Raw genomic sequence first — 21,854 nt, forward strand, 5'->3', positions numbered from 1 at the left:
AGGACCATCTAGTCCAACCCCCTGCCAAGCAGGAAACACCATCAAAGCATTCTTGACATGTGCCTGTCAAGCCTCTGCTTAAAGACCTCCAAAGAAGGAAACTCCACCACACTCCTTGGTAGCAAATTCCACTGCCGACAGCTCTTACTGTCAGGAAGTTCTTCCTAATGTTTAGGTGGAATCTTCTTTCTTGAAGTTTGAATCCATTGCTCTGTGTCTGCTTCTCTGGAGCAGCAGAAAACAATCTTTCTCCCTCCTCCATAAGACATCCTTTCATATATTTGAACATGGCTATCATATAACCCCTTAACCTTCTCTTCTCCAGGCTAAACATACCCAGCTCCCTAAGCCGTTCCTCATACGGCATCGTTTCCAGGCCTTTGACCATTTTGGTTGCCCAAGTGACCCTGCTTTACAGGGGCCGCTGCTACAAGATGGACAGAGAGAGGCTGTTTTCCAAACATCCCCTAAAGCATCCAGGTGGAACCCTTACCTGCTCCTTCCCTGCTTTTATTCTCTCCAGTTCTGTTTTCAGACTGGAAGCAGCAGCTGTAAGAGAAGAGAGAGACTTTCAGCTCATTAACCAAGCTTGTGTTCAGCTCATGCTGGCCAGGTAGGGACTAAAGTCGCCAACATCACTTTCTCACTGATGGAATTCCATAAAAGACTGTTTCAATGCATGTTCCTGTCTGAGCCTCTAGCTGCTGATTTTTTTCCTCTCAACTTATCTAGGCATGGAATATTAGGGCCCTGTCCTCCCTTTGCAAAGCGAAGGAGGCTGAGCAGTGGCAGGTGGCTCCCTCCTACCTGTGCTCTGTTCTCAGGAACCTACTAGCTCTCAGTCATAAATATGAAGCACCTTGTCCTGTGACTCTGAGCCTGTGACACAAAGCTCGTGCCATCTATCTAAAATCAGTAGAGATAAGAAGTTTCCGTGGGGGAAGAAAAAGCTTGTTTATGTATTTTTATTTCCTAATATTTATACCCTGCTTGATTGCAAAAAAGCAACAACCCAAAAACCAACCCCTCAAAGCTGTTTACAAAAAGATAAAACCATTTTTTTAAAAAATCACAACCGCTGTTGTGTTTGGCTATGAGTAAAGTCTCACACAGACCCTATGGGCAGGAATACCTTTGTATGGCAGGCTGAGGACTGGGAAAAGGTTCTAGAAAGGGGAGGAGCGGGGAATTCCATTAACAAGATGGCCAGAGGAGTGCACTTGAGTGTGGAAGATCTTAGGGAAAGGGGAAGTGTGGACTGTAAATGTCTGATTGAGGCAGAGGAAATAAGAAGGGGATAATGAGGCAAAGTGCTGTGGACAGGCTGCATGCTATGTCTGCTGTCACTAGAGGATTGAACTGGCACCCCTAAGGAAGCAAGGAGGGTCAAGAAGTAGCGGCTAGAGGCAGGATGAGGAAACAAGTACTGAATTTCCTATATCAATTTCCATTAGCCAGATATTTGGTTGCAGGATCCCATTTCAAACATTGGACTTATTTCAAGTGGTTTCATTAAAGCACATCGGGCATGACCCTGAAAAGGTTTCTTGGGATGCTCCTCTCAATATGGGGGACGAGAAGTGGAAAACTACATTTCAAGGCTCTTGAAAGGGTTACCAAGATATTGCAGAGCACTTTGAACACCTAAGAAGTGTGGTTTAGATGTGGTGAATGGCACTGATCCTTCTGTGCAACTAGAGGAGCAGTTTCCTTCCAGCTCAAGGTACATTTCTGCTCTGGTGCTCGGTGCTGCCCTCTCCCTCCAGGCCCTTCTCTAACCTATTTCCTCTTTGCAATTCTCTAATTCCAGCTGCAGAGTCTCCTCTATGTTCTCTTTCAAACATTGCTCAGCTTGAATCTGCTCTTTCAGGAACAAAATCTCCGCCTTCAGCTTTTCCTCCAGGTGGTCTGCTGCTGTCCGCACACTAATGATGTCTTCCCGATATTTGAGGACCAGGTCACGGAGTTCCTGAAAGAAAGGTTGACACAATTCTAGAACAAAGCACTCTCTCTTTCCCATGCCCACACAACCCTAACATAACAAAACATATACCACCCTGGCCACTGTAGAACCCGGTTTTAAAATTAGCAGAAGAGGGAAGTATACACTAAAGAGAGAAACCGACATTAGATTCCCCTCCCAAAAATGCTGTGTGTCCAAATGCTAGATAATCTTTCTGAAAGTCAGCTGGGGGATAGTGGCAGGGTGAGGAATAAATGTTGAGGAAGTAGAGATCCACACTGAGGAGCATCTGACAGTAAGGTCCCAGGGCCTAAAGGCACCAGAGCAGTGTCCTCAAGCAGACAATGATGTCTCAGCAAAGAGGCACCTGTGTGAGATTCCTAGAGTACAACTGGAAAATGCTTATTAGTGAGGAGGGATCAATGATCAAGCATGATATTCAGTAGAGAGAGGTCACATTTTCTAGGAAATTATCTTATTTCTTTTCACCCTGTAGAGTCAGGGGAGGGAACTGATGGGGGAGGGTGGTATGGCCAATTAATCAGGGATGGCCAATTAGACTCGGGCTCACCTCTAGGGGATGAAACTTGGGACATGTCATGTCTGACAGAGAGAAAGAGATGGATCATTGGCACCTTTCAGCAACCCAGGAAGGAGGAAGTGAAAAGGTGAGAATCTAGAGAGAGAGAGATGTCCAACCGACTCCTGGTCAGTGTTAGAAACTGAGATATGAAAGCTAGGAGTTAAATGGCACCTTAAACCTAGGTTATGGGCACAACAACGGAATGTCTAGGCACACTTTTTATAACAAGAATACAAAACTGAAAATGAATGAACTGCAGCTAAAATATTATGCTCATTTTTCACATGATCTAGTCCAGGCATCCCCGAACTTCAGCCCTCCAGATGTTTTGGACTACAATTCCCATCATCCCTGACCACTGGTCCTGTTAGCTAGGGATCTTGGGAGTTGTAGGCCAAAACATCTGGAGGGCCGCAGTTTGGGGATGTCTGATCTAGTCCTTCCCTTGCCCACCCCCCTAATATTCTTAAGAGGGTCTCTTATCCAGTCTTAAGAGGGTAGCTGGAAGCAGGGAGGCAGAAAAAGGTCCTCCTTTTCTTCCACTCTGCAGTTTCAATCTGAAATCTTAGGCACAGTACTGGGCCCAGAACTCAGAAACTGCTCGTGAATGCATGGAGGATTTTGGAAATGTGACAGGCAGGTTGCTATGCAATGGGGAAGGTTAGACCATTGTCCCAGGTACACTGGACTTTTAAAGGAACAGGCATTTATTTCATTGTCACACTTGTGTGCACAGCAAGCTCATTTGTGCATGTGCCCAGAAGTTAAGGTCAACAGATACTAACCTAACCTCTCACTGGGGCAGAAGTGAGAATCCTGAAACTAACTTGTACATCTTTACTCAACTATCTCCCTGAGCTTTTCATGTTGAGAATAATCAACACCACAAATTTATTCTCCTACCTCTCCAGATTCTGGCAGGATAAAGTCTTCAGCCTGCTGCAAAGAGGCATGCAGACAATGTTTTCCTTGAAGGCTTTCATTGTCTTTCTGGAGTCTCAACAACTCCTCCGAGACATGTTCCCTCGACTGCGTCAGGACAGCCTCCGGTGGGAAAAACACACACAAATATTTCAAAGTCACAGTTTCAAAATCAATGAAGTTGCATCTCCAGCATTTTCTAAGCTCATGGAAGTTAAAACACTACCTTTCTTTGTGCCAACACCTACCCCAGACTGGAAATAGGAAATGATTTAAAATCATTTAGGAGTCGGTGGAAATTAAACTGTTGCAGAAAAACACCTTACAGCTAACCAACCAAAGATCAATCGCATTATGGTTTCTCATTCCAACAAGCAGCATATTACCAGAAGCAGTAAAGGATAGACACGTCTTTTTTTGTTCGCAAGGGTGCCCTTGCTCCATTGCAAGGTCAGAGTTCTCAATTACCTCAAAGAGCTTTAATAGCATTAGAAAAGTTTAACATTGAAAGTAAAATCGATTGCAGCAGACACAATTGAGCAATAATTCATGCCGACATGATTCTGAAGGTAAACAGACAAAAAGGAATCTTGTTACATGAAGTGAAAAGAAAAATTCAAAACACCCAGTAGTGTTCTACTGCTCAGAACTGAGTGTGCAAATAAGTATGCATTTGCTGTTTACAAACTTTGCATTCAACCTTCATCAGTAAAACAATTTCATGGTGGGTAACATTATAAAGAAAAATCTACACTGCCAGTCAAGAAAAGGTATTACAAAATCTAAAATCAGAATCTGCACTTACATATGAAAAAGAAGGAAGGCAAAGGCAAAAACCAGTTTATGACAGGCATATTTTGTGCCTGTCTCCTGAATGAAAGAGGAAGACTGATCTACTGGTCAAGAGTCAATACATGGGCAAACACTTCTAGCCTAGTGTCCATTCCTATCACTGTGAAGTTTCTGGGACAGAGCCAGCAACAAATGACACTAGGAAGACACTTTGGGCTCATAGATACTTGAATCCCACCTGTGAAATCCCTAATCCATTTTCCCCACTGTTCTAGTGTGGATAGAGTGGGTTTAAAAGCCATGGAAGCAATACAGGCCATTGCTGGATAAGAATAAGCTACCCCAGGACAAGATGGAAGACATAAAACCTTTGCCATCAACTGTCCCCAAGAGACTTTGGGTTGAGCATTTATCACCTTCTGACAAGACAGCCTTTCTGGCCTTTACACTGCAAGCAGAATTCATCATTATTTTACTATTTATTTCATTTGTATCTCACCTTTTTTCTCCAAGCAACTCAAGGTAGTGCACATGGTTCTCTCTCTCCCCCCACCCCCTGCATTTAATCCCCAAAACAACCCTGTGGGGTAGGTTAGTCTGAGAGGCTGTGACTCATGTGGGGACTGAACCCTAGTCTCCCAGCACTCTATAACCACCACACCATGCTAGTAGCTCTTTTGGATTCCTCTGCATCTCTCAGGACATGGTCAACTGAGATATCCCTACTCCTCTTATTGCTGCCGTGTCCTCAGTGCCCCCTTCCCCTGCCTTCCTTGATATTCCTTAGAAAGTGGCCAGCTTGATGGGTTCCCCACCACCATGAGCATATCTGGGCTCCTCCAACAGCTGGATAAGCAGAGAGAACAAGGAAACAGATGCACACCTAGCTTTGCTGTCAGGAGCCAGCCAGGTACAATCTCTTTATTTCTCTCTATATATATACATATATGTAGGTAGGTGTGGATGGACAGCACTCAAGCTTGTTAACTGCCTGGAATCAACCATTCTTTGCCTTGGAAGGGCAGGCAAGTGGATAATTACAAGGCTGTCATTTGGAGTAAAAAGCCATACAGTGACATTATTTATTTATTCAAAACCCCAAGATTATTAAAAAGTATGCATTCCTTTTACCATTTGGTCCTGGACATCTCTCCTGGCTTGAGAAAATGCCTGTTGCAGTTCGCTAAGCAGGGCCTCGGACTCCTGAACTCTAACAATAAGCGAGGAGATCTGTTAAAGGGGGGGGGGGAGAGGACTTTATCAACCAACACAAATATAACACAAAAAGGAAGCACTATACAAAGTTGTCAGTAGATGGTATGCTGCCCCTTGCAATGTTTCAGTCAGTATGTTCAAACTAAAGTCAGTATTGTTGAAAGGGCCATGGACAGATTGGTGGGGATGTCTATTAGTGCCATAGTTTCTGGTACATGATCTCTTATATAGCATGCAACTGAAGTCACCCAAGCAGCTTTCTCAACAGCAGTTGATAAAATTTTGGAGGCCATGATTACATACATTCCATTTGTCTTCTATTTTCTATGTGGAAGCTCTTCAACTAATTGTTTTTTAAAAACAGTAGTAGTTGCCAATCGTCTCTCTCTCTCTCTCTCTCTCTCTCTCTCTCTCTCTCTCTCTCTCTCACACACACACACACACACACACACACACACACACACACACACACTCAAAACAGTTCTGCTAAAAGCTTGAACTGTTCTTCCAGGAAACTATGGGGTTTTACAATGAAAAAGTTTCAGGCCTAGGATACCCTTCTGCAGACTGCTGCTCTTCCTTTAGGGTTTTGCTTCTCTCCAGGTTTTCTGTACCTGATTTCCTGAATCTTCAGTGCTTTGTTTCATGTATTCCTCCAGCTCCTGTTTCTTGTGCATGGTTTTTTCTAGTTGGTCATTGGCCTGCCTCAACATCACCTGAAGCTTCTTCACCTATGTGATTAGGACAAGAGCACACCATAAATTACCTTTCTTCTAAAAGGGGGTGGGGTGAGTACAACTGTCCAATAATAGTATCATAGAATTGTAAAGTTGTAAGGAGCCACGAGGGTCATCTAGCCCAACCCCTGCAATGCAGGAATCTTTTGCCCAATGTGGGGCTCAAACCCACAACCCTGAGATTAAGAGACTTGTGCTCTACCAACTGAGCTATCCTAGTAGGTCAGCATTCGCTGACCTCATGTTCTCTAGATGCTCTGAACTTACAACTGCCTTCGTTGATGAGAGTTGTAGTTAAAAACATCTGGAGGGGTCAAGACTGCCATAGATTAAAACACACACATCATGAATTAATGTTTGCACTCTTTATGAGAGAGTGGCTGTGACCAAAAGCCTCCCTGTATAGGAAGCAACCTTTTCCAACACTGCAGCAACTGATTCATTGGACAGAATTCTGAATTATTTTCCTAACTGTCATCAAAATGTTGTACAACTTGCCTTTTCTTCTTTGCAAAAAAATAATAATCAAAAGCTTTATGTAAAGATTGCAAAAATCAAGTGTGCCAAGTTTTCTAGATGTAGGTGTAGCTATGCACAAAAAAAGCTGAAATGTAACATATTTTAAATGTGAAGAAGAGTTTGAATTTTTGGACACGAGAGACTCTGAAAGATCTGGTAGCAGTTAATCTGTCTGCCAGAGGGGCTTGTCTACACGATCAATGACCCAAGGGCAGCCTTCTCCAACCTGGTGCCCTCCAGGTGGGTTGGAGTGATGGCAGTTGCAGTCCAAAACATCTGGAGGGCACCAGGTTGGCAAAAAGGCTGCCCTGGGTTAACAACCCCCAAACTCTTTTCAACCTCCAATTTTAACTCAAGGGGTGAATCAGAGGCTGAAGTGAGTTGAAAGAGAGGAAAGGAGCCCCTGCACAAACTCAGGGGCTCTTGACTCACCTCTCATGCAAACAATAGCGGAGTTGTTATCACTGATGTGCAGAGGTAGGTGGAGTGCAGAGTTCCCTGCAGCCACAAGTGACCTGTGAATTAATTATACGAGAAAGTGAGTGTTGCATTGTGACTGGGTGCACTGTAGACCTCCTTGATCACGTAGAGAAGGGATCTCTGCATTGAAGGGGGTTGAACTAGTGGGTCCTATGGGTCCCTTACAACTCTACGATCGTCAATCCAGGAAACCATCCCTGAGTCAACAAACTAAAACTCAACCTCAACCAGCCCTGATCTTGCAAACAAGCCCCTGCTTGGAAACCTACAGCTATTATAGAATTCCAAGCGCTGCTGGACTCCAGTTCCCAACGGACCCAGCCAATAGGGCCAGTGCTGGTTCTAAAGCCCAACAACACAGGAAGGTTGCAGGCTCCCCACCTCTAGAAATGTGAATCTCAGAAGAATATTGACTGAAAGTACAGGCTGAGTCACGCTTCATTTGTGAATTGCCTAGCCCTAAACCATCCAAACCTTATGCTCTGCACAAACAGCAAAGAGGTTTTTATTACAACTGCTTTGACACTGGTAACACTTGCAATAGGAAGGAAGATTCCCTTTCCTCCACCACCCTGGTGTGTGTTGCAACTCTGCCAAAATAGTAAAATTGATGGTGCTTATACACACAGAAGGGAAAGGGCAAGATAAGCTATATGTAAGACATTTTAATAATAAAGTAATACAGAAGTTCATGTTCTGCAACACATTTTTAGCAGGGGCAGTCTTTGAACAACACAAGGCCCAAAGGCCAGCAACACTCACTCCACCCACCAGATCACACCTGCCTGAGCCCACATGCAGCCAAAGGCCTCCTTTACCCTCCTCTCCCTGCTATGAGTAGCAACAGAGGATTCAGAAGCCTGATGCACTTCAGCTGCTCATTCTTATTTGCCTGTTCTTGACTTGCGCATGGGAATCAACAGCTGAGATGTACAACAGGAAGAGCTCCACAGCTTTGTGGCTTCCACAGAATAGAAGGTGGGTAGACCTTATCAGATGGGCAATATGCAGGGAGCAGAAGTCCCAGGTGTTGGGGACTCGGTTGGGTCTAGACTGAGCCTTTGAGAAACCAGCTGCCTCCAGTTTTAATTTAGTTCAGCGTCCCCCAACCTGGTGCCCTCCAGATGTTTTGAACTATAACACCCATCAGCCCCAGCCACCACAGCCATGCTGACTAGGGCCTATACTGAACCTCTGGAGTACAGCAGGTTGGTTTAGTGGATGGGCGGGTTCAGACTCAGATAAAGATGCATCTATTGATTCCTGCCTTTCAGATAAGAAACCACAACTCAAGAAACACTCATGATCCAAGAGATATACTAGTCACATCTTGAACTGAGACTCAAAGGTCGCTGTTTGTGAGATATTTTGAATGTCCAGCAATCTTATCAGATCTTTCCGGGAGGGAGGATTCTAAGTTTTAACCTGAAGGTTGAATAAGGAAAACGATCGACACAGGTGGGGTTTTCCCCTTAAAATGCCAAATGATTAGAGAAGAGAAATGCAGATCACGTGCTCTGCTGACTTAGCTAGGGAGTTGTTAATGTATATATTTTTACTGTTTTGAGGGGGGGGGCGGGAACCAGATACAACAAAGGAAGAAAATTCTTACAAAAAGAATACCAAACTTGCAAGTAAGCTCACAAGTAAAAAACAACAACTACATAACCCACTGAGCTTCCTGTCCTTCCTCAAGCAATAGATGTACACTAAAATGTCAGAGTGAAGGCACATAAGAAAGTACCCATTTAACATCAGGGTAAATTTAAACTAAGAAATTGTTGTGTGTAAAAGACAAAATAAAAGGGGAAAAACAACTATGAACAACAGGTAAGTAGAAAGCCCCTAACACATTACTACTGCGAAGGGATTTGGACGTGGCCCTCCAAAGTGGTTTCCTACCCTGAAAGCAAATTATACTTTACAAGAAAAGAAGCAATTCTGGGAACCACAGAAACCCACTCTGCAAGTGTCAACATTTCTTCCCCTTTACACTGAAGTATAGTAACAGTTCTATGTGAAAATTTTACTTTTGTCTGACGCTCCAGGAATCATTTTATTTTCTCATTTCAAAGGTTGGAGGCTGGCCAGTTTCACTTCTGCCAATGTCCATGCAGCCAAGAGCTATGCTGCCTTGTAAGTACTCAGTGAACTGGTAGCAACTTCTAAGCACCAAGACTCTTTTGCATGGAAGAGAGCAACCTTGGACCCACCTGATCCCTGGTTTCTGCCTCCTGGATCTGGATTCCTTGCAACTGTTTCTCATAATTGGAACACATATCGCAGCGCCGACCCAGCTTGTTCCCAGCGTTTTGCACCTGGAGAACATAAAAGTCATCATTTGCCATGGAAGCTGCAGAAACTCTGCAAAAACAATGCCAAAGTATCACAGAAGACTGCACTGTGATGGCGGCTCCAGCAACCACTGGTGGAGGTTTAAGGATTCTGGGCAGAGCAGAGCAGTTTTTTGTACTTGGTGGATGCACCATCCTCCACAGCAGCAATCTTCAGGTGGGAGGAAGATGGCGGATACAAAACTTACCTCTTTCTGAAGGAGATTCCACTCAGTTTCACTAACTAATCTGTAACCGCTAGGAGATACGTAAGCATTCTCAACACTCTGTGTAATGCTGGAGAGCAGGGATGCTGTCTCCTCCTGCTCCGGTGTCATTGCTGTGATTGCTTTCTCCTGGTCTTTGGTTAACATAAACCCACTGGGCATTTGCAGAGAGCCAAGGGAGGCCGTGTCAAAGTTCTCCGACATAGAGTCCGCCCCAACTAAGGGTCCAAAGTCAGACTCATCAAGATTGCCAGCCGATTTGGCTTTGTTGTTGTAGCCCAGAGTTTTGGCCTGCAGGGATCCTGATGTTCCCAAGCTGTCCGTTGACTGTGCCCTCCGCAGGCCCTCTTTGAACATGTCGTTGTCTGACTTGAGAGATTCTCCCGAAGACAACAGGGCATCTGTGTCGAGTGAGTGGACTGAACCGTGAGTACTGTTTATATGCACCTATAGTTTAAAGAGAGATAAAAACACTTAGGCAATGCTTACAGCTGAGAAGAGAAAAAGCTGCCTCATAACAAGACCCAATCCTGTCTATTATGACTAGCACCTTTCCTCAAATTTCTTGTGAGGAAAGGTTGCAATGTTTAGGACTTTTACATTCAGAAGAAAGGCAAGTAAGGCATGTTTAAATGTTATGGCCGGTTGCCACAAATAAACAGATGAAGAAGAACAGGTCTGTCTAATACTTTCTAAAGGTTGACAAGTTAGTGTCCACTATCACACTTTGCCTTAGGAAACTTCACGTACAGTATGTATTTCTGTTGTTTCACCTACATCTATAGTGAATCAGGCAACCCTGTAACATCCCAATATTATATATGGGAGGGGAAAAATAAATCTCTTTGACCAATGTCTTCCTCACCCCACACTATCGCCCCCAACTAGACTCATGGCTCCAGCAGAGGTGGGTAGAGTCCCAAATTCCCTGAAGCACATAGCAATAGAAACCTGAAACAACTAGTTAGTAGAACATGAGACTCTTAATCTCTGGGCCGTGGGTTTGAGCCCCATGTTGGGCAAAAAAGATTCCTGCATTGCAAGGGGTTGGACTAGATGTCCCTTGGGGTCCCTTCCCATTCTATCTTTTAATGATTTTGTTATTCCATGTGACTAATCTTTCCTATAATTCCTTCACAGCATTAAGAAGGTTGCTAATTCAGGACTGTCACCTGGGGATAAAAGTAGAATTCAAGCTTTTTTTAAAAAAACCAAACAGGAAGAAGTGTTGTACAAAGTCAGACCGTTGGTCTATGTAGAATCAGGGTTGCCAACATGACTGGCAGTGGTTTTTCAGGGTTTCAGGAAGGGATCTTTCCCAGTCCCACCTGGAGATGTCATTGGGGATTGAACATGTGACTTTCTCCTGCATGCAATGCATGCCCTCTACTACTGCCCCTCTCAAAGCCGCTCTCATGTGAACAAGCTCACAGGACTTAATCTGAAAGGAACATCATTTTTAAGCATGCCTGTAGCAGTACGTCTCCTTTTTGTAATGATTGCAGGTGTGTGTGTGTGTGTGTGTGTTGCTTAAAACCAGCTGCACAACTCCAGCTTCCAACTTTACTATAGCCTTTGCAGGAAGCAGTATGGCACGACGTGCTGGCCGAAGCAACATAAAAATGTCTTAAGAGCTTAGGCGTCAAACCTCAAACACACAATTCTCCTGTGTGGCTTACTGGGACTTCACTAAGACACAGAGAAGGCAATTAGTGCTGTTGGGAGCCAATTATTATGGAACCTCATTTAAAGAACCCATGTAAATCCTATTAACATGCCCTATGAAAAACTGGCTTACAGCCACCTTAAGTTAAAGGATTAAAACAAAGAATTTTTCCCATAGACACAAGAATTATGTTCTGCTGCTTCACAACGCAACTGAAAGAAGAATAGGCGAGACAGCAAGGGAAAGACCATCAGTCCTGAGTATACTCCAGTAAAACTATCCATTTTAATATAGAGAAATACTGGCTTTGCTCTACTGAGGGTGGCTGCCGAACTTAAAACCGACTCAGTTTAAAAAGGGATAAGGAAGACAAAAACTAGCACAGCAAGTACGCCCAGGCGATCAACTTAGAACAATGGTCACATTCAAGCCAAAGCCAGTTGTTTACCAGATTGCTTATTAAAACACATAAATAATGAGGTCTAACTGTGCAACTTGCAAATTCAAAGACAATTCCTATCACTAGAATGGATTTCAGATTCACCACCACAAGAATTATGCTGAGTGACCTGGGAGAGACCAGGGTTTAAATCCCCACTCAGCCACAAAGCACAGCAGGTGATCTTGGTGGGTCAGTCATTGCCTCTGAGCCTAACCTACCTTACAGGGTTGTTGTGGGGATTAAATGAGGAAAAGTGAGAACCACATACGCCACCCTGCATGGACATACCTTAAACTTCCCAGTTTAGGACAAGGGCAGCCTTTACCACCCCGGTGCCTAGCAGGTGTATTAGACTACAATTCCCATCAGCCCAAGCTGGAACAGCCAAAACATCTAGAGGGCACCAGTTTAGCAAAGGCTGGTTTAAGAATCAGCTCCTCTGTGTTCACATGAAGTAACTTGAGGCTTCACACCATATTTAATTATCTTTACAATTCAGGTTTTGTGTGCAATCCAAATATTTAATGTGCATATTACCAGAGTTTTAAGATGAGGATTTAATTTTTGTGACATTAAGGCTTTAGAAAACTGCTGGATAACTGATGCCTCATGTTTCGTTCCTAAAAAGAGGGGGCAGGGGAAGGTCCCAAAGGTTGAGAGAAATATTTCAAAAGGAAAAACAAAAACAAAACAGTGTAGGAATTCACTGGGAAAGAGCTGAAACATCTGTATTCCATTGTAGGCTGAGTATATAGTTATCAACTGTCAATTGTTAAACTATTTTTAAAAGGATAAGCCCAAGAATGTAAGATAAACCCTGCCACATCAGGCCAGTGGAAGCCCTTCTAGGCCAGTATCCTGTTGTCACAGTGGCCAACCAGATGCCTCAAAGGGAAACCAGCAAGCAAGACCCATGCACAAGAGCCTGCTCCCCTCCTGTGGTTTCCAACAAGTGGTATCTCTTGCCAAAATCTTATGCAAAGCCATGCAAAATTACATTTTGCTCATTTAGGTCTTGTTTTACTCCAGCACCATTTGTTTCACATTTACTAGACTACAGCCATACATTTAAAAGGTAGATCATACACCAAGAATACCATTCATCATGCTAAAACTTCAAGTTTGGCAACACATGGTAAGCAAGCTGACTCCAGCTACAAAGGCTGAGGCTACTGAGGAGGCGGGAGACCATCTTGGCTGTAAGTCCTGGAAGACCTGCTCCCTGCCTTGCAGGCCTTTCCCACCTGGCCTGGGAAGGCGGTCCATGACTGACTCCAGCTACAAAAGCCCATGGGCTAGATGCAGCCCAATTGGCTTGGCTTCTCAATCTGGCCCGCGAACGGTCAAGGAATCAGCGTGTTTTTACAGAAGTAGAATGTGTGCTTTTATTTAAAATGCATCTCTGGGTTATTTGTGAAGCATAGGAATTCATTCATTATTATTTTTGTCAAACTATTGTATGGCCCACCACATGGTCTGAGGGACGGTGGACCAGCCCACGGCTGAAAAAGGTTGCTGACCCCTAGACTAGGGTGATGTCAGGGCTGGGAGGTTGTTGTGGAGAGTTGTTGCTGTTGGTTTTTTGTAACTTTATTTTAGTACTTATTGTGATTCATATGAAAATTGTTCAGTTTGGTTGCGTATTTTTTAATGTTTTATTTATTGCTTGTGACTATTTTTTGTTATGTTGTAGTTATGTGGTTTTTTTTTCATGCTTCAAGCCAGGTGTGAAAGGCAGCATACAAATAAAAATACTATGTACGTATGTAAGTAACAGTGAATAAGAAAACTCATGTGACAAGACAGGATCACGTGGAAAATATCCCTAGATGTTGCAAGAAGGTGAAGGACTTGCCTACCACAAGGGAGTATTGGGTTTAGGGTTACCCTCATGTGCCACGGTTCTTTGTTCCTTCGAAGAGTGAAGTGCATCCTGTCCTCCAAGCCCTGTCACACTCCTTACAGGTTATTTAATTTATTTTATTTTGACATTTAAAATCTACCAAGGAGCTCAAGGTGGTGTATGTAGTTCTCTTCCTCCACGTTTTATTCTCACAATAACCCTGTGAGATAGGTTAGGCTGAGAGTGAGTGACTGGCCCAGTGAGCTTCATGGCCAAAGTGGGGGGTTTGAACCCTGGAATCCATGATAGGGGTCGCAGTTTGCTCTCAACACATTGTAGTATTGGTCTGAATAAGCCAAGATGGCTACCAAGGAGTCTCCATGGATTTTTGCCCTCAGTAGCGTTTGCTAAAATTAAATACAATCAATAACGTTTTGGGAAACACATGCCAAACAAATCAGCTTTACCTCTTCACCAAGGAACTGTGGAAGGGATTCATCATGAGTGATGGAGCTTACTTTCGATTCTTCATCAGGGCCTTTCTGCTTGTCTTCTTTCCTTTTATGAAGTTTCCGCTGCTCTTCATCTTCCTAAAAACAATGAAGTGTTTTGATGTGCTTTCAGCGTCACCTATACCATTATGAATTTCAATGTGGCAGATGACACCTTGAGCGCCTTGCTAATCAGGGAAGGAATTTGTGGGGGGGGACGGGGACGTCCCAAAGGAAAATATTGCAAACAAAAAAGAAATGGAGCGTTTGTTGTCAGAATGACTCAAGTTCTGGATTGGTTGAATGACTGAATAGTTGCAAGGTCCAACTGAACACAATCACAAAATGGTGGACAAATAATAGAATCACAGAGTTGGAAGATACCCAAAGGATCATCTAGTCATCTCTCCCTGCAAGTTTGGGGGCAGGGGAGCTTGTAACAAAACAACAACAACCACCCTCTGATCCAGGCATCCCCAAACTGTGGCCCTCCAGATGTTTTGGCCTACAACTCCCATGATCCCTAGCTAACAGGACCAGTGGTCAGGGATGATGGGAACTGTAGTTCAAAACATCTGGAGGGCCGAAGTTTGGGGGTGCCTGCTCTAGTCATCTAGATCAGGGAAGGGGAACCTTTGGCTTTCCAGCTGTTGCTGCACTACATCATCCCTGACCCCTAGCAATGCTGGCCAGGGTTGATGAGAGTCAGTTTGGTAACATCTGGAGGGCCACAGGTTCCTCATCCCTGATCTAGGCATACTGCTATTGCATCAGCTTAGAAGTCAGCTGCCATCGATTAGTATCAGGCCTCCATAGATCTCAGTCCAGACCACAAGTGTGTTAACAAGCAGGGATGGGGAAAGAACTTGAAGCAGGGGTGCTCAACTACGCAGGTGCACCTACTGGAATTGTTGCAAGTTAAATTCAACACAGGCATGGCCAACTGCAAGCCGCCCCCGCCCCCTTTGATTCTGCTCACATTCCACTGCTCAAGTGCAGCCTTTCAAGTCACCAAGCATAAACAAATGGAGCAGTTGGATCGCATGAGAGTTGATCTGAAGGGCTGCCTGGAGGGGAAACTGCTGCTGGAAGCAAAAGGTCTCTACCAGGTACCCCCAAACTTCGGCCCTCCAGATGTTTTGGACTACAATTCCCATCATCCCTGACCACTGGTCCTGTTAGCTAGGGATCATGGGAGTTGTAGGCCAAAACATCTGGAGGGCCGCAGTTTGGGGGTGCCTGGTCTCTACCATAGGGAAGCCTTGGGACATGTGGGTTTAATGCAGCAGGGAGAACAGGTTTGCTTTCTGCTCACATTCATTTTGAGTACAGTGGACACTTGGGTTGCGAACGTGATCCGTGTGGGAGGCACGTTCGCAACCCGCAGCGTTCGCAACCCGCAGTGCTGCGTCTGCACGGGTCGCGATTCGGCACTTCGGTGCATGCGCAAAGTGTGATTTAGAGTTTCTGCACATGCACCGAAACCCGGAAGTTACCCGTTTGGGTACTTCCGGGTTCGCGCAGTGTGCAACCCAAAAAGACGCAACCTGAAGCATCTGTAACCCGAGTATGACTGTATTCATAATAGTTCTCCAGCGTTTGCAAATCCTAGCTCATTTACGAGCCGAGCATGAGGATCTCCATAGGGATCTCCTCATCACACGCATATGGCAAGAACTGAAAGTGCACACCAAGCGCAAAACTCAAGCAAGTGAACCCAGCTGCAGAGCCATTTGCATCAAGTCGCATGCATCTCACAAATATAAGTCACATGTCAATTAGAAATTGAACATGTAAAAATGTTTACCCTTCTTATGGATGGGACTGTACTCGGCTTCAGTGTTACCTAAGAATAATAAGTGATCTCCTTCACAGATAAATCAAATACGCGCAGAGCAGGTCTTTTTCTAAAACATATTGAGGTTGTTTTGTTTTTTGACAACCAAGCAGTGTATAAATTTTATGAAATTAACTAACATAAGCTGTCTCAAACACAGCAGATACAAGAAAAACAAAGAAGCCCACCTATCTCAGGTACACATACATACACACAACACATTGAACCATTGTAAATGTGCACACACGACAATGCACACTAACCTCCTTAAAACAATTTCTGCCTTAATAACGTATGTCAAAAAATATTCGAAACCTAGAAACAAATGCTCCCTGCATCCTTGCGCTCCAGCCTCCTTGTCACCCAACGCCCACAATTATTATTGAAAAAGGCAGCAATGATTGATTGCCACACACACACACACACACCAACCTGATCTTTCTTCTTCAGTTCTTCCACTTGCCGAAGCTGCTCAGAGGTCAGCACCATTTCCATCCACTGCATGTCCCTCATCAGCAAACGCTGCGACTCTAGGAACTGGTCATTGGCCTTTTGCCAGGTGTGCTTTAGCTGGTTGTGCTGCTGCCGTTCCTGCTCTAATAGATGGCAGACTATGCAGAAACAGACAAGGATAATGAATTAGGGTTTTAATGGTCACTATTCACTTCTCTCACCCAAATAACTCTGCTTACCTTTGTTTGCTATTCTGCACATTAGAGCTTTTTACTTAAATCTAAGAACATTGCTCACATTTTCTGCACAGAAACAAAGCAGGCACTTACTCTCGCAAGAGGCACCATTTATATGATCTAGGCTAGGCTCTACCCTGGTTGACTGTAAATAAGCAATTAACATGCTTGGAGGGGCCCACCTCCTGCCTCCCCATTGCCTCTTGGCATCAATGGCCCATCCAGCCCAGCATCCTCTTTTCACAGTGGCCAACCAGATGCCTGTGGAAAATCCACAAGTGAAACCCAAACACAAGAGCACACTCCTCTTCCTTTGGTTTCCAGCAACTAGTACTCAGAAGCATTGCTGCCTCCAACTGTGGAGCCAGAGCCCAGGCATCATGGCTAGTAATCATTGATAGCTGTATCCTCCATGAATTTGTTTTAAAGCCGTCCAAGTGCCTCCCATGGCAGACAGTTCCATAGTTTAACTATGTGCAAAATAACTGCAGAATTGGAGTCTGGAACAAGCCCTGCCTGCAAATCCCCACCTTTTTTTACTGCCCTGTGATTAAAACTCTAATGATCCCCAGCACCATGCTCTGTATGATACCACTGTGCGGAAAGTAAGTGGAACACTCTGGAAGCCAATGTGGGCATGCAGATCAGCCCAAGCACTTGGCTGCCCGCTCCTCATCTAGAGCACGGGTCTACTGTTGCCACCTCCTATGTTTTTAGCAAAGGGGAGAATTCACACCTTCGTGAAGTTCTTTCCGCAGCTTCTCTGCATCTTCCTGCAGAACTGATTTCTGAGTGTTCAGAACAGCCACATACATTTCTAGATCGGTCCTGCAGGATTTCTCAGTTTCCAAATAATGATTCAGTTCTTTAACCTGAAAAAGGTATATAATCAATCAGAGGAAGATTATGGTGAAATGCATGCACTTGGCTTCAGTTGCTGTACTAAAAAGACTGAAGTTTATAGCCGCTTAGTGAATTCAAGCACATTTCTAGGAATCACAAACTCCACTGAGAGTCCTTTACTCCAGTTCTATAGTTGCCATCAAGTTTTTGTGGTGGCACACGCAACCATCGTAAATTCAAAGCTATTATTTGCCATTAAATGCTCAACGACATTAGTATTAAAGATACTATCATTAGTCATTTCGAATAGAAAGCTAGTAAGTCACTAGAACTTACTAGCATCAAAGTCAATCAAATCTATCTGAAAATGCTAGAAACTAACAAATCTGCAAGGAGTGTATATACAGTACTTGGCAAGATTAAAAACTAGAGTCAAAGAACAGTAAATAGATCTTGGAACGTTTTCTTTGTTGTTCAGAACACAGAGGACACCAGCTCAAAGGCCACATACATACAAGATTTATGTATCCCAAAATGAACATACTGGTAGTCCTCTAGGCCACACAACCATCTCTGCCCTGTTCAATTTGACATCTCTACAATACCTTCCCCACCACTCTAGTGTGCTGTGGAAAGATAGAGCCTGAAACTTTAGAATTTGATAATACATGTTGCTTGCTTATCTTTCAAGATCTGCCTGCTATACAAGATTTTCTACAATCCTCTGCTGAAGACAAACAGCAAACCCCAAAAGTATTAGGCAAAGCAGGGGAATGATGCAGCAGCTGGCTAGCTTGAAGATTAGACAGCAGAAATGTTACCAGTTTTATCAATAAAGATGGTATAAGAATAAAAGCTCCTACAAAACACTACTTTTTTGGGAGGGAGAGAAGCTTGAAGGCTCACAACCCACAAATTGGTCCTCAGTATGTCCCTCTTCCCTTTCACCTGTCTCACACCACACCATTACTGTTGTGTAACCCCTTCAAAAGCCAAGCTAAATCACTCAGTCCCTTCCTATATATCATGCTCAAATTCTATTCATACTAATGTGATATTCTTGTGTTTTCTGTTGCAGAGTGGGGAAAATAGGGCTTGAAGTATTGAGTTTGCAGGCAGGTCCCGCTTCAAGATATTAGTTTCCTGTATTAAGGCAGATGACCCCATTACAATCACAAGATCTTTGGACATTTTCCTCACCCACCTTTGAAGCCTCCAGCTCCTTTATCCTTTCTTCAGCCTCTGTCAGTTTGTCTTTCAAAGTTGCAATCTCCTTTTCCATGGGCATCACAACTGAACGAAGCTTCTCTGCATCTTCTTGGGCCTGAAGCCAACATTAAATGATGTAACAAACCAACAATGGCCCAGGGTTCATTTATTGTTCTATTGCTTGAAATGCAACAGAAATGCAGCCTCAAATTGGAATACTCCAATGCAACCCACATGCCCCAAATGTTGATTCTGACTGAGATGGGCCACAGAGCCCGGTAGTTTCAGACTTTGTAGCCTTTCAGTAGCAAACATGTTTGTGTAGGATGGCTATATGTTGCAGAGCCTTCTGGGAAGCACGTCTCACAGTGGGACTTACTCTCGAGTTGCCATGCACAGAACTGTGGACCTCAAATTAGCAGCTCTTGCTGAAACAAGCAGCCAAAGTTTTATAAGTTCAACAATTCACTTAGAACATTAAAATGATACCATGAAAAAAAAAAACCACTGACCAGGCCTGTTTAACTTCAAACAAGGCTTCTGCATTAATGTGTCCTCTGACAACAGTCATGGCCCAGATCATTTAAAAAAACATATATTTTGAAGCCTAACTTACTAAAAGCTAAGGAAGGCATCAACAGAATTAAAATTTCAAAATAGTTGTATGTCGTGCTTTCCACGCAGCCCAACATTTCACATCAGGACAGGGGGTTCCTGCACCCTACTGCACTTATTTCAGGTTGGGACGGGGATACAATTTTTCTATTGTTTTCATGTTGGAATGACCCTACAGATGCCATTGGACTCCAACTCTCATCAGCTTCAACCAATGGTTAGAGATGGTGGGAGCTGTAACCCAACAACATCTGGAGGGACACAGGTTGCCTCTGCCTCTACACTCAACTGATAATGCAGAGACATTCTCATGGGGGGGGGCAGCTTTACCTGTCCCATGTCTACAATCACATGATATCAGGTGACTGTAGTTTGAGCCAAACCATACCAGGGGCCAAATGAGAATGACTGGAGGTTCCCCTTCACTGGTCTGTCTAGTCCAACATTCCTGGTTTCCACAGCAGCAAACCAGATCCCTATGGAAACTGCACAAAACAGGACCTGAGGGCAATAGCCCTTTCCTGCTGCTGTTCCACTATAACAAGTATATTGGGGAATGCTGTCTCTGATTCTACAGGTGGTATAGTCTCACCATGATTAGTAGCCACTGAGTTGCATCATCAATTAATTTGTTTAACCCCCTGTAAGCAGCCATTTTACTTATTGACTAAGATAGCACCCATCACCACATCTTGTGGTAGTTTAACTATGACCTGTGTGAAGTATTTCATTTTATTTGTCCTGAATCTTTAGTTTCACAGGATGATGCTAGGTTTTAATATTACAAGAGGGTGAAATAATATCTCTATCCGTTTTCTCCACATCTATATTGCATCCGCCTGCTTACTTGTCCCAGGGTGCCTGAGAAGGGAATACCAAGGGAAAAGCAGAATAGCAGGAATGGAGTTTATGTTGGGGGAGAACGGGAGGAAAGAGAATCATTTAAAGAGATGTTTGTGCTACAAACCTAAATATTGTGGGAATAATTCAACACAGGCACACAGCTTCAAGTTTCAAAGCAGAAAGAGAACATTTCTAGTTCATACCAGCTTCTGTTTCCTACTTTTATTTTCTAAGCTGAATAGTCATGACGAAAAGAGGAAACACTCCTAGTTATGTTATTTATTTCCCAGTTCTCAAGAAAGACAATGGACAGGCAACTTCCAAACAAATCTGGCAGTGCTACATGTTGAAGTATGCTTTGATTTACCTTCTTCATATCATTTTCCAGGTTTTCCTCTTCTTGGCCTTCGGAAAGACGTCTTCTCAGATCCACTATTTCCCTTTCCACGTTTTCTCGGTATTGGTTCCACTGAGCTCGCTCTTGCTCCAGCCTGTGATGAAACTGGAGTTCATAGTCACTGACAGTTTCTGTTTAATAACAACAACAATAAGAAGTTGCTCATCACTTCTTTAATCCCCCACATCTTTAGGTGACAAGCTCATTAAAAGGCTGGCATATGTCTCAGAGTGAGATTTTTAAGCAGATTTATTTGATGTCCTGCTGAAATCAACAACATATACAGCTGCCTCATACAGAGATAGAATGCTGGTCAATTGACCTCAGGATTCCCTACTGCAAGGGTTCAGAGCCTGGTACCTTCCAGATGTTGTTGGACTACAGCTTCCATCATGCCTGAGCGCCAACCATGCTGGTTGAGGAGGATGGCAGTAAGGATCCAGCAAGATCTGGAGGGCCAAAGGTTGCCCAGCTCATCTACTCTGAGTGGCAGTAGTCCTCCAAAGCCTCAAGAAGAGGATGGCCTACCCCAGTCCCAGAGAAGCCAGAAACTGAACCTGCATAAAGAGCAATGCTCTACCAGAGAGCCATGGAATCTCTCCACCTTAGGAACATACTTCCCAAGCAAAAAAGTAGGGTTCAGAGGTCACACTGTTATATATTTAGCACATTTCTCACTCGCTATTCAAAAATGTTCCAGGCTTGACCTGCCCCGGAACTGTAGGGACCCCCACTGAGAAGACCCTCTCATGTGTGTCATCATTCCCGAAACCTCCGAGGGCAGTGGAAATCAAATTTAAAACTGGCCTTCCCTGCCAATCTTAAATCCAGGGCTGGTCTATAAAGATGGAGGTGACCGTTCAGGAATTCGGGAGGCAAATGTTGATTTCTTTTAACTTCTGCTGTATTTTTTCCCTTCTGCCTCTGCTGATTGTTTCATAGTTTTGTTAAATACACATGGCTATCACTTTTCTGCCATTTCTAACTTGCTTGTGATTATGAGTCTTTTTATATATTTTTATTATTTACCTACATTAGCATTTGAAGTAAACTTTAAGAAAAACATGATAATAATTTTCTAAGTACAGTATAATTAAATGAAAAATTAGTTTCGGGGGTTCAAAAAGTAAAGAAAGACAGAAAACATACTGAAGAATGACCTCAAATGTCAACGTGAACCTTCCAACTTCAAACAATACACTCTCGTTT

At 43.8% G+C, this 21,854-nt stretch overlaps 1 protein-coding gene across 4 annotated transcripts in view; it reads right to left on the reverse strand.

Annotated features, from left to right (window-relative positions):
• The window catches only part of RABEP1 (rabaptin, RAB GTPase binding effector protein 1), a 49,051-nt gene that overhangs the window by 4,574 nt on the left and 22,623 nt on the right, over window positions 1–21,854 (reverse strand). For 2 of the 4 annotated variants that reach the window (XM_088657751.1, XM_035138815.3), the window contains 13 exons: window positions 20,616–20,776; window positions 18,786–18,905; window positions 17,475–17,610; window positions 16,482–16,660; window positions 16,020–16,058; window positions 14,189–14,311; window positions 9,753–10,217; window positions 9,424–9,528; window positions 6,089–6,205; window positions 5,391–5,489; window positions 3,450–3,590; window positions 1,780–1,969; window positions 494–549 (listed from right to left, as the gene is read on the reverse strand). In XM_088657751.1, the coding sequence (XP_088513877.1) occupies window positions 494–549; window positions 1,780–1,969; window positions 3,450–3,590; window positions 5,391–5,489; window positions 6,089–6,205; window positions 9,424–9,528; window positions 9,753–10,217; window positions 14,189–14,311; window positions 16,020–16,058; window positions 16,482–16,660; window positions 17,475–17,610; window positions 18,786–18,905; window positions 20,616–20,776 (1,931 nt within the window). The remainder of the gene's footprint in view (window positions 1–493; window positions 550–1,779; window positions 1,970–3,449; window positions 3,591–5,390; window positions 5,490–6,088; window positions 6,206–9,423; window positions 9,529–9,752; window positions 10,218–14,188; window positions 14,312–16,019; window positions 16,059–16,481; window positions 16,661–17,474; window positions 17,611–18,785; window positions 18,906–20,615; window positions 20,777–21,854) is intronic. The other 2 variants (XM_088657753.1, XM_035138816.3) reach the window with 1 other exon arrangement.

The sequence above is a fragment of the Zootoca vivipara genome, chromosome 14 (genome assembly GCF_965207765.1).
Source record: "Zootoca vivipara chromosome 14, rZooViv2.hap1.1, whole genome shotgun sequence".
Classification (NCBI taxonomy): Eukaryota; Metazoa; Chordata; class Lepidosauria; order Squamata; family Lacertidae; genus Zootoca; species Zootoca vivipara.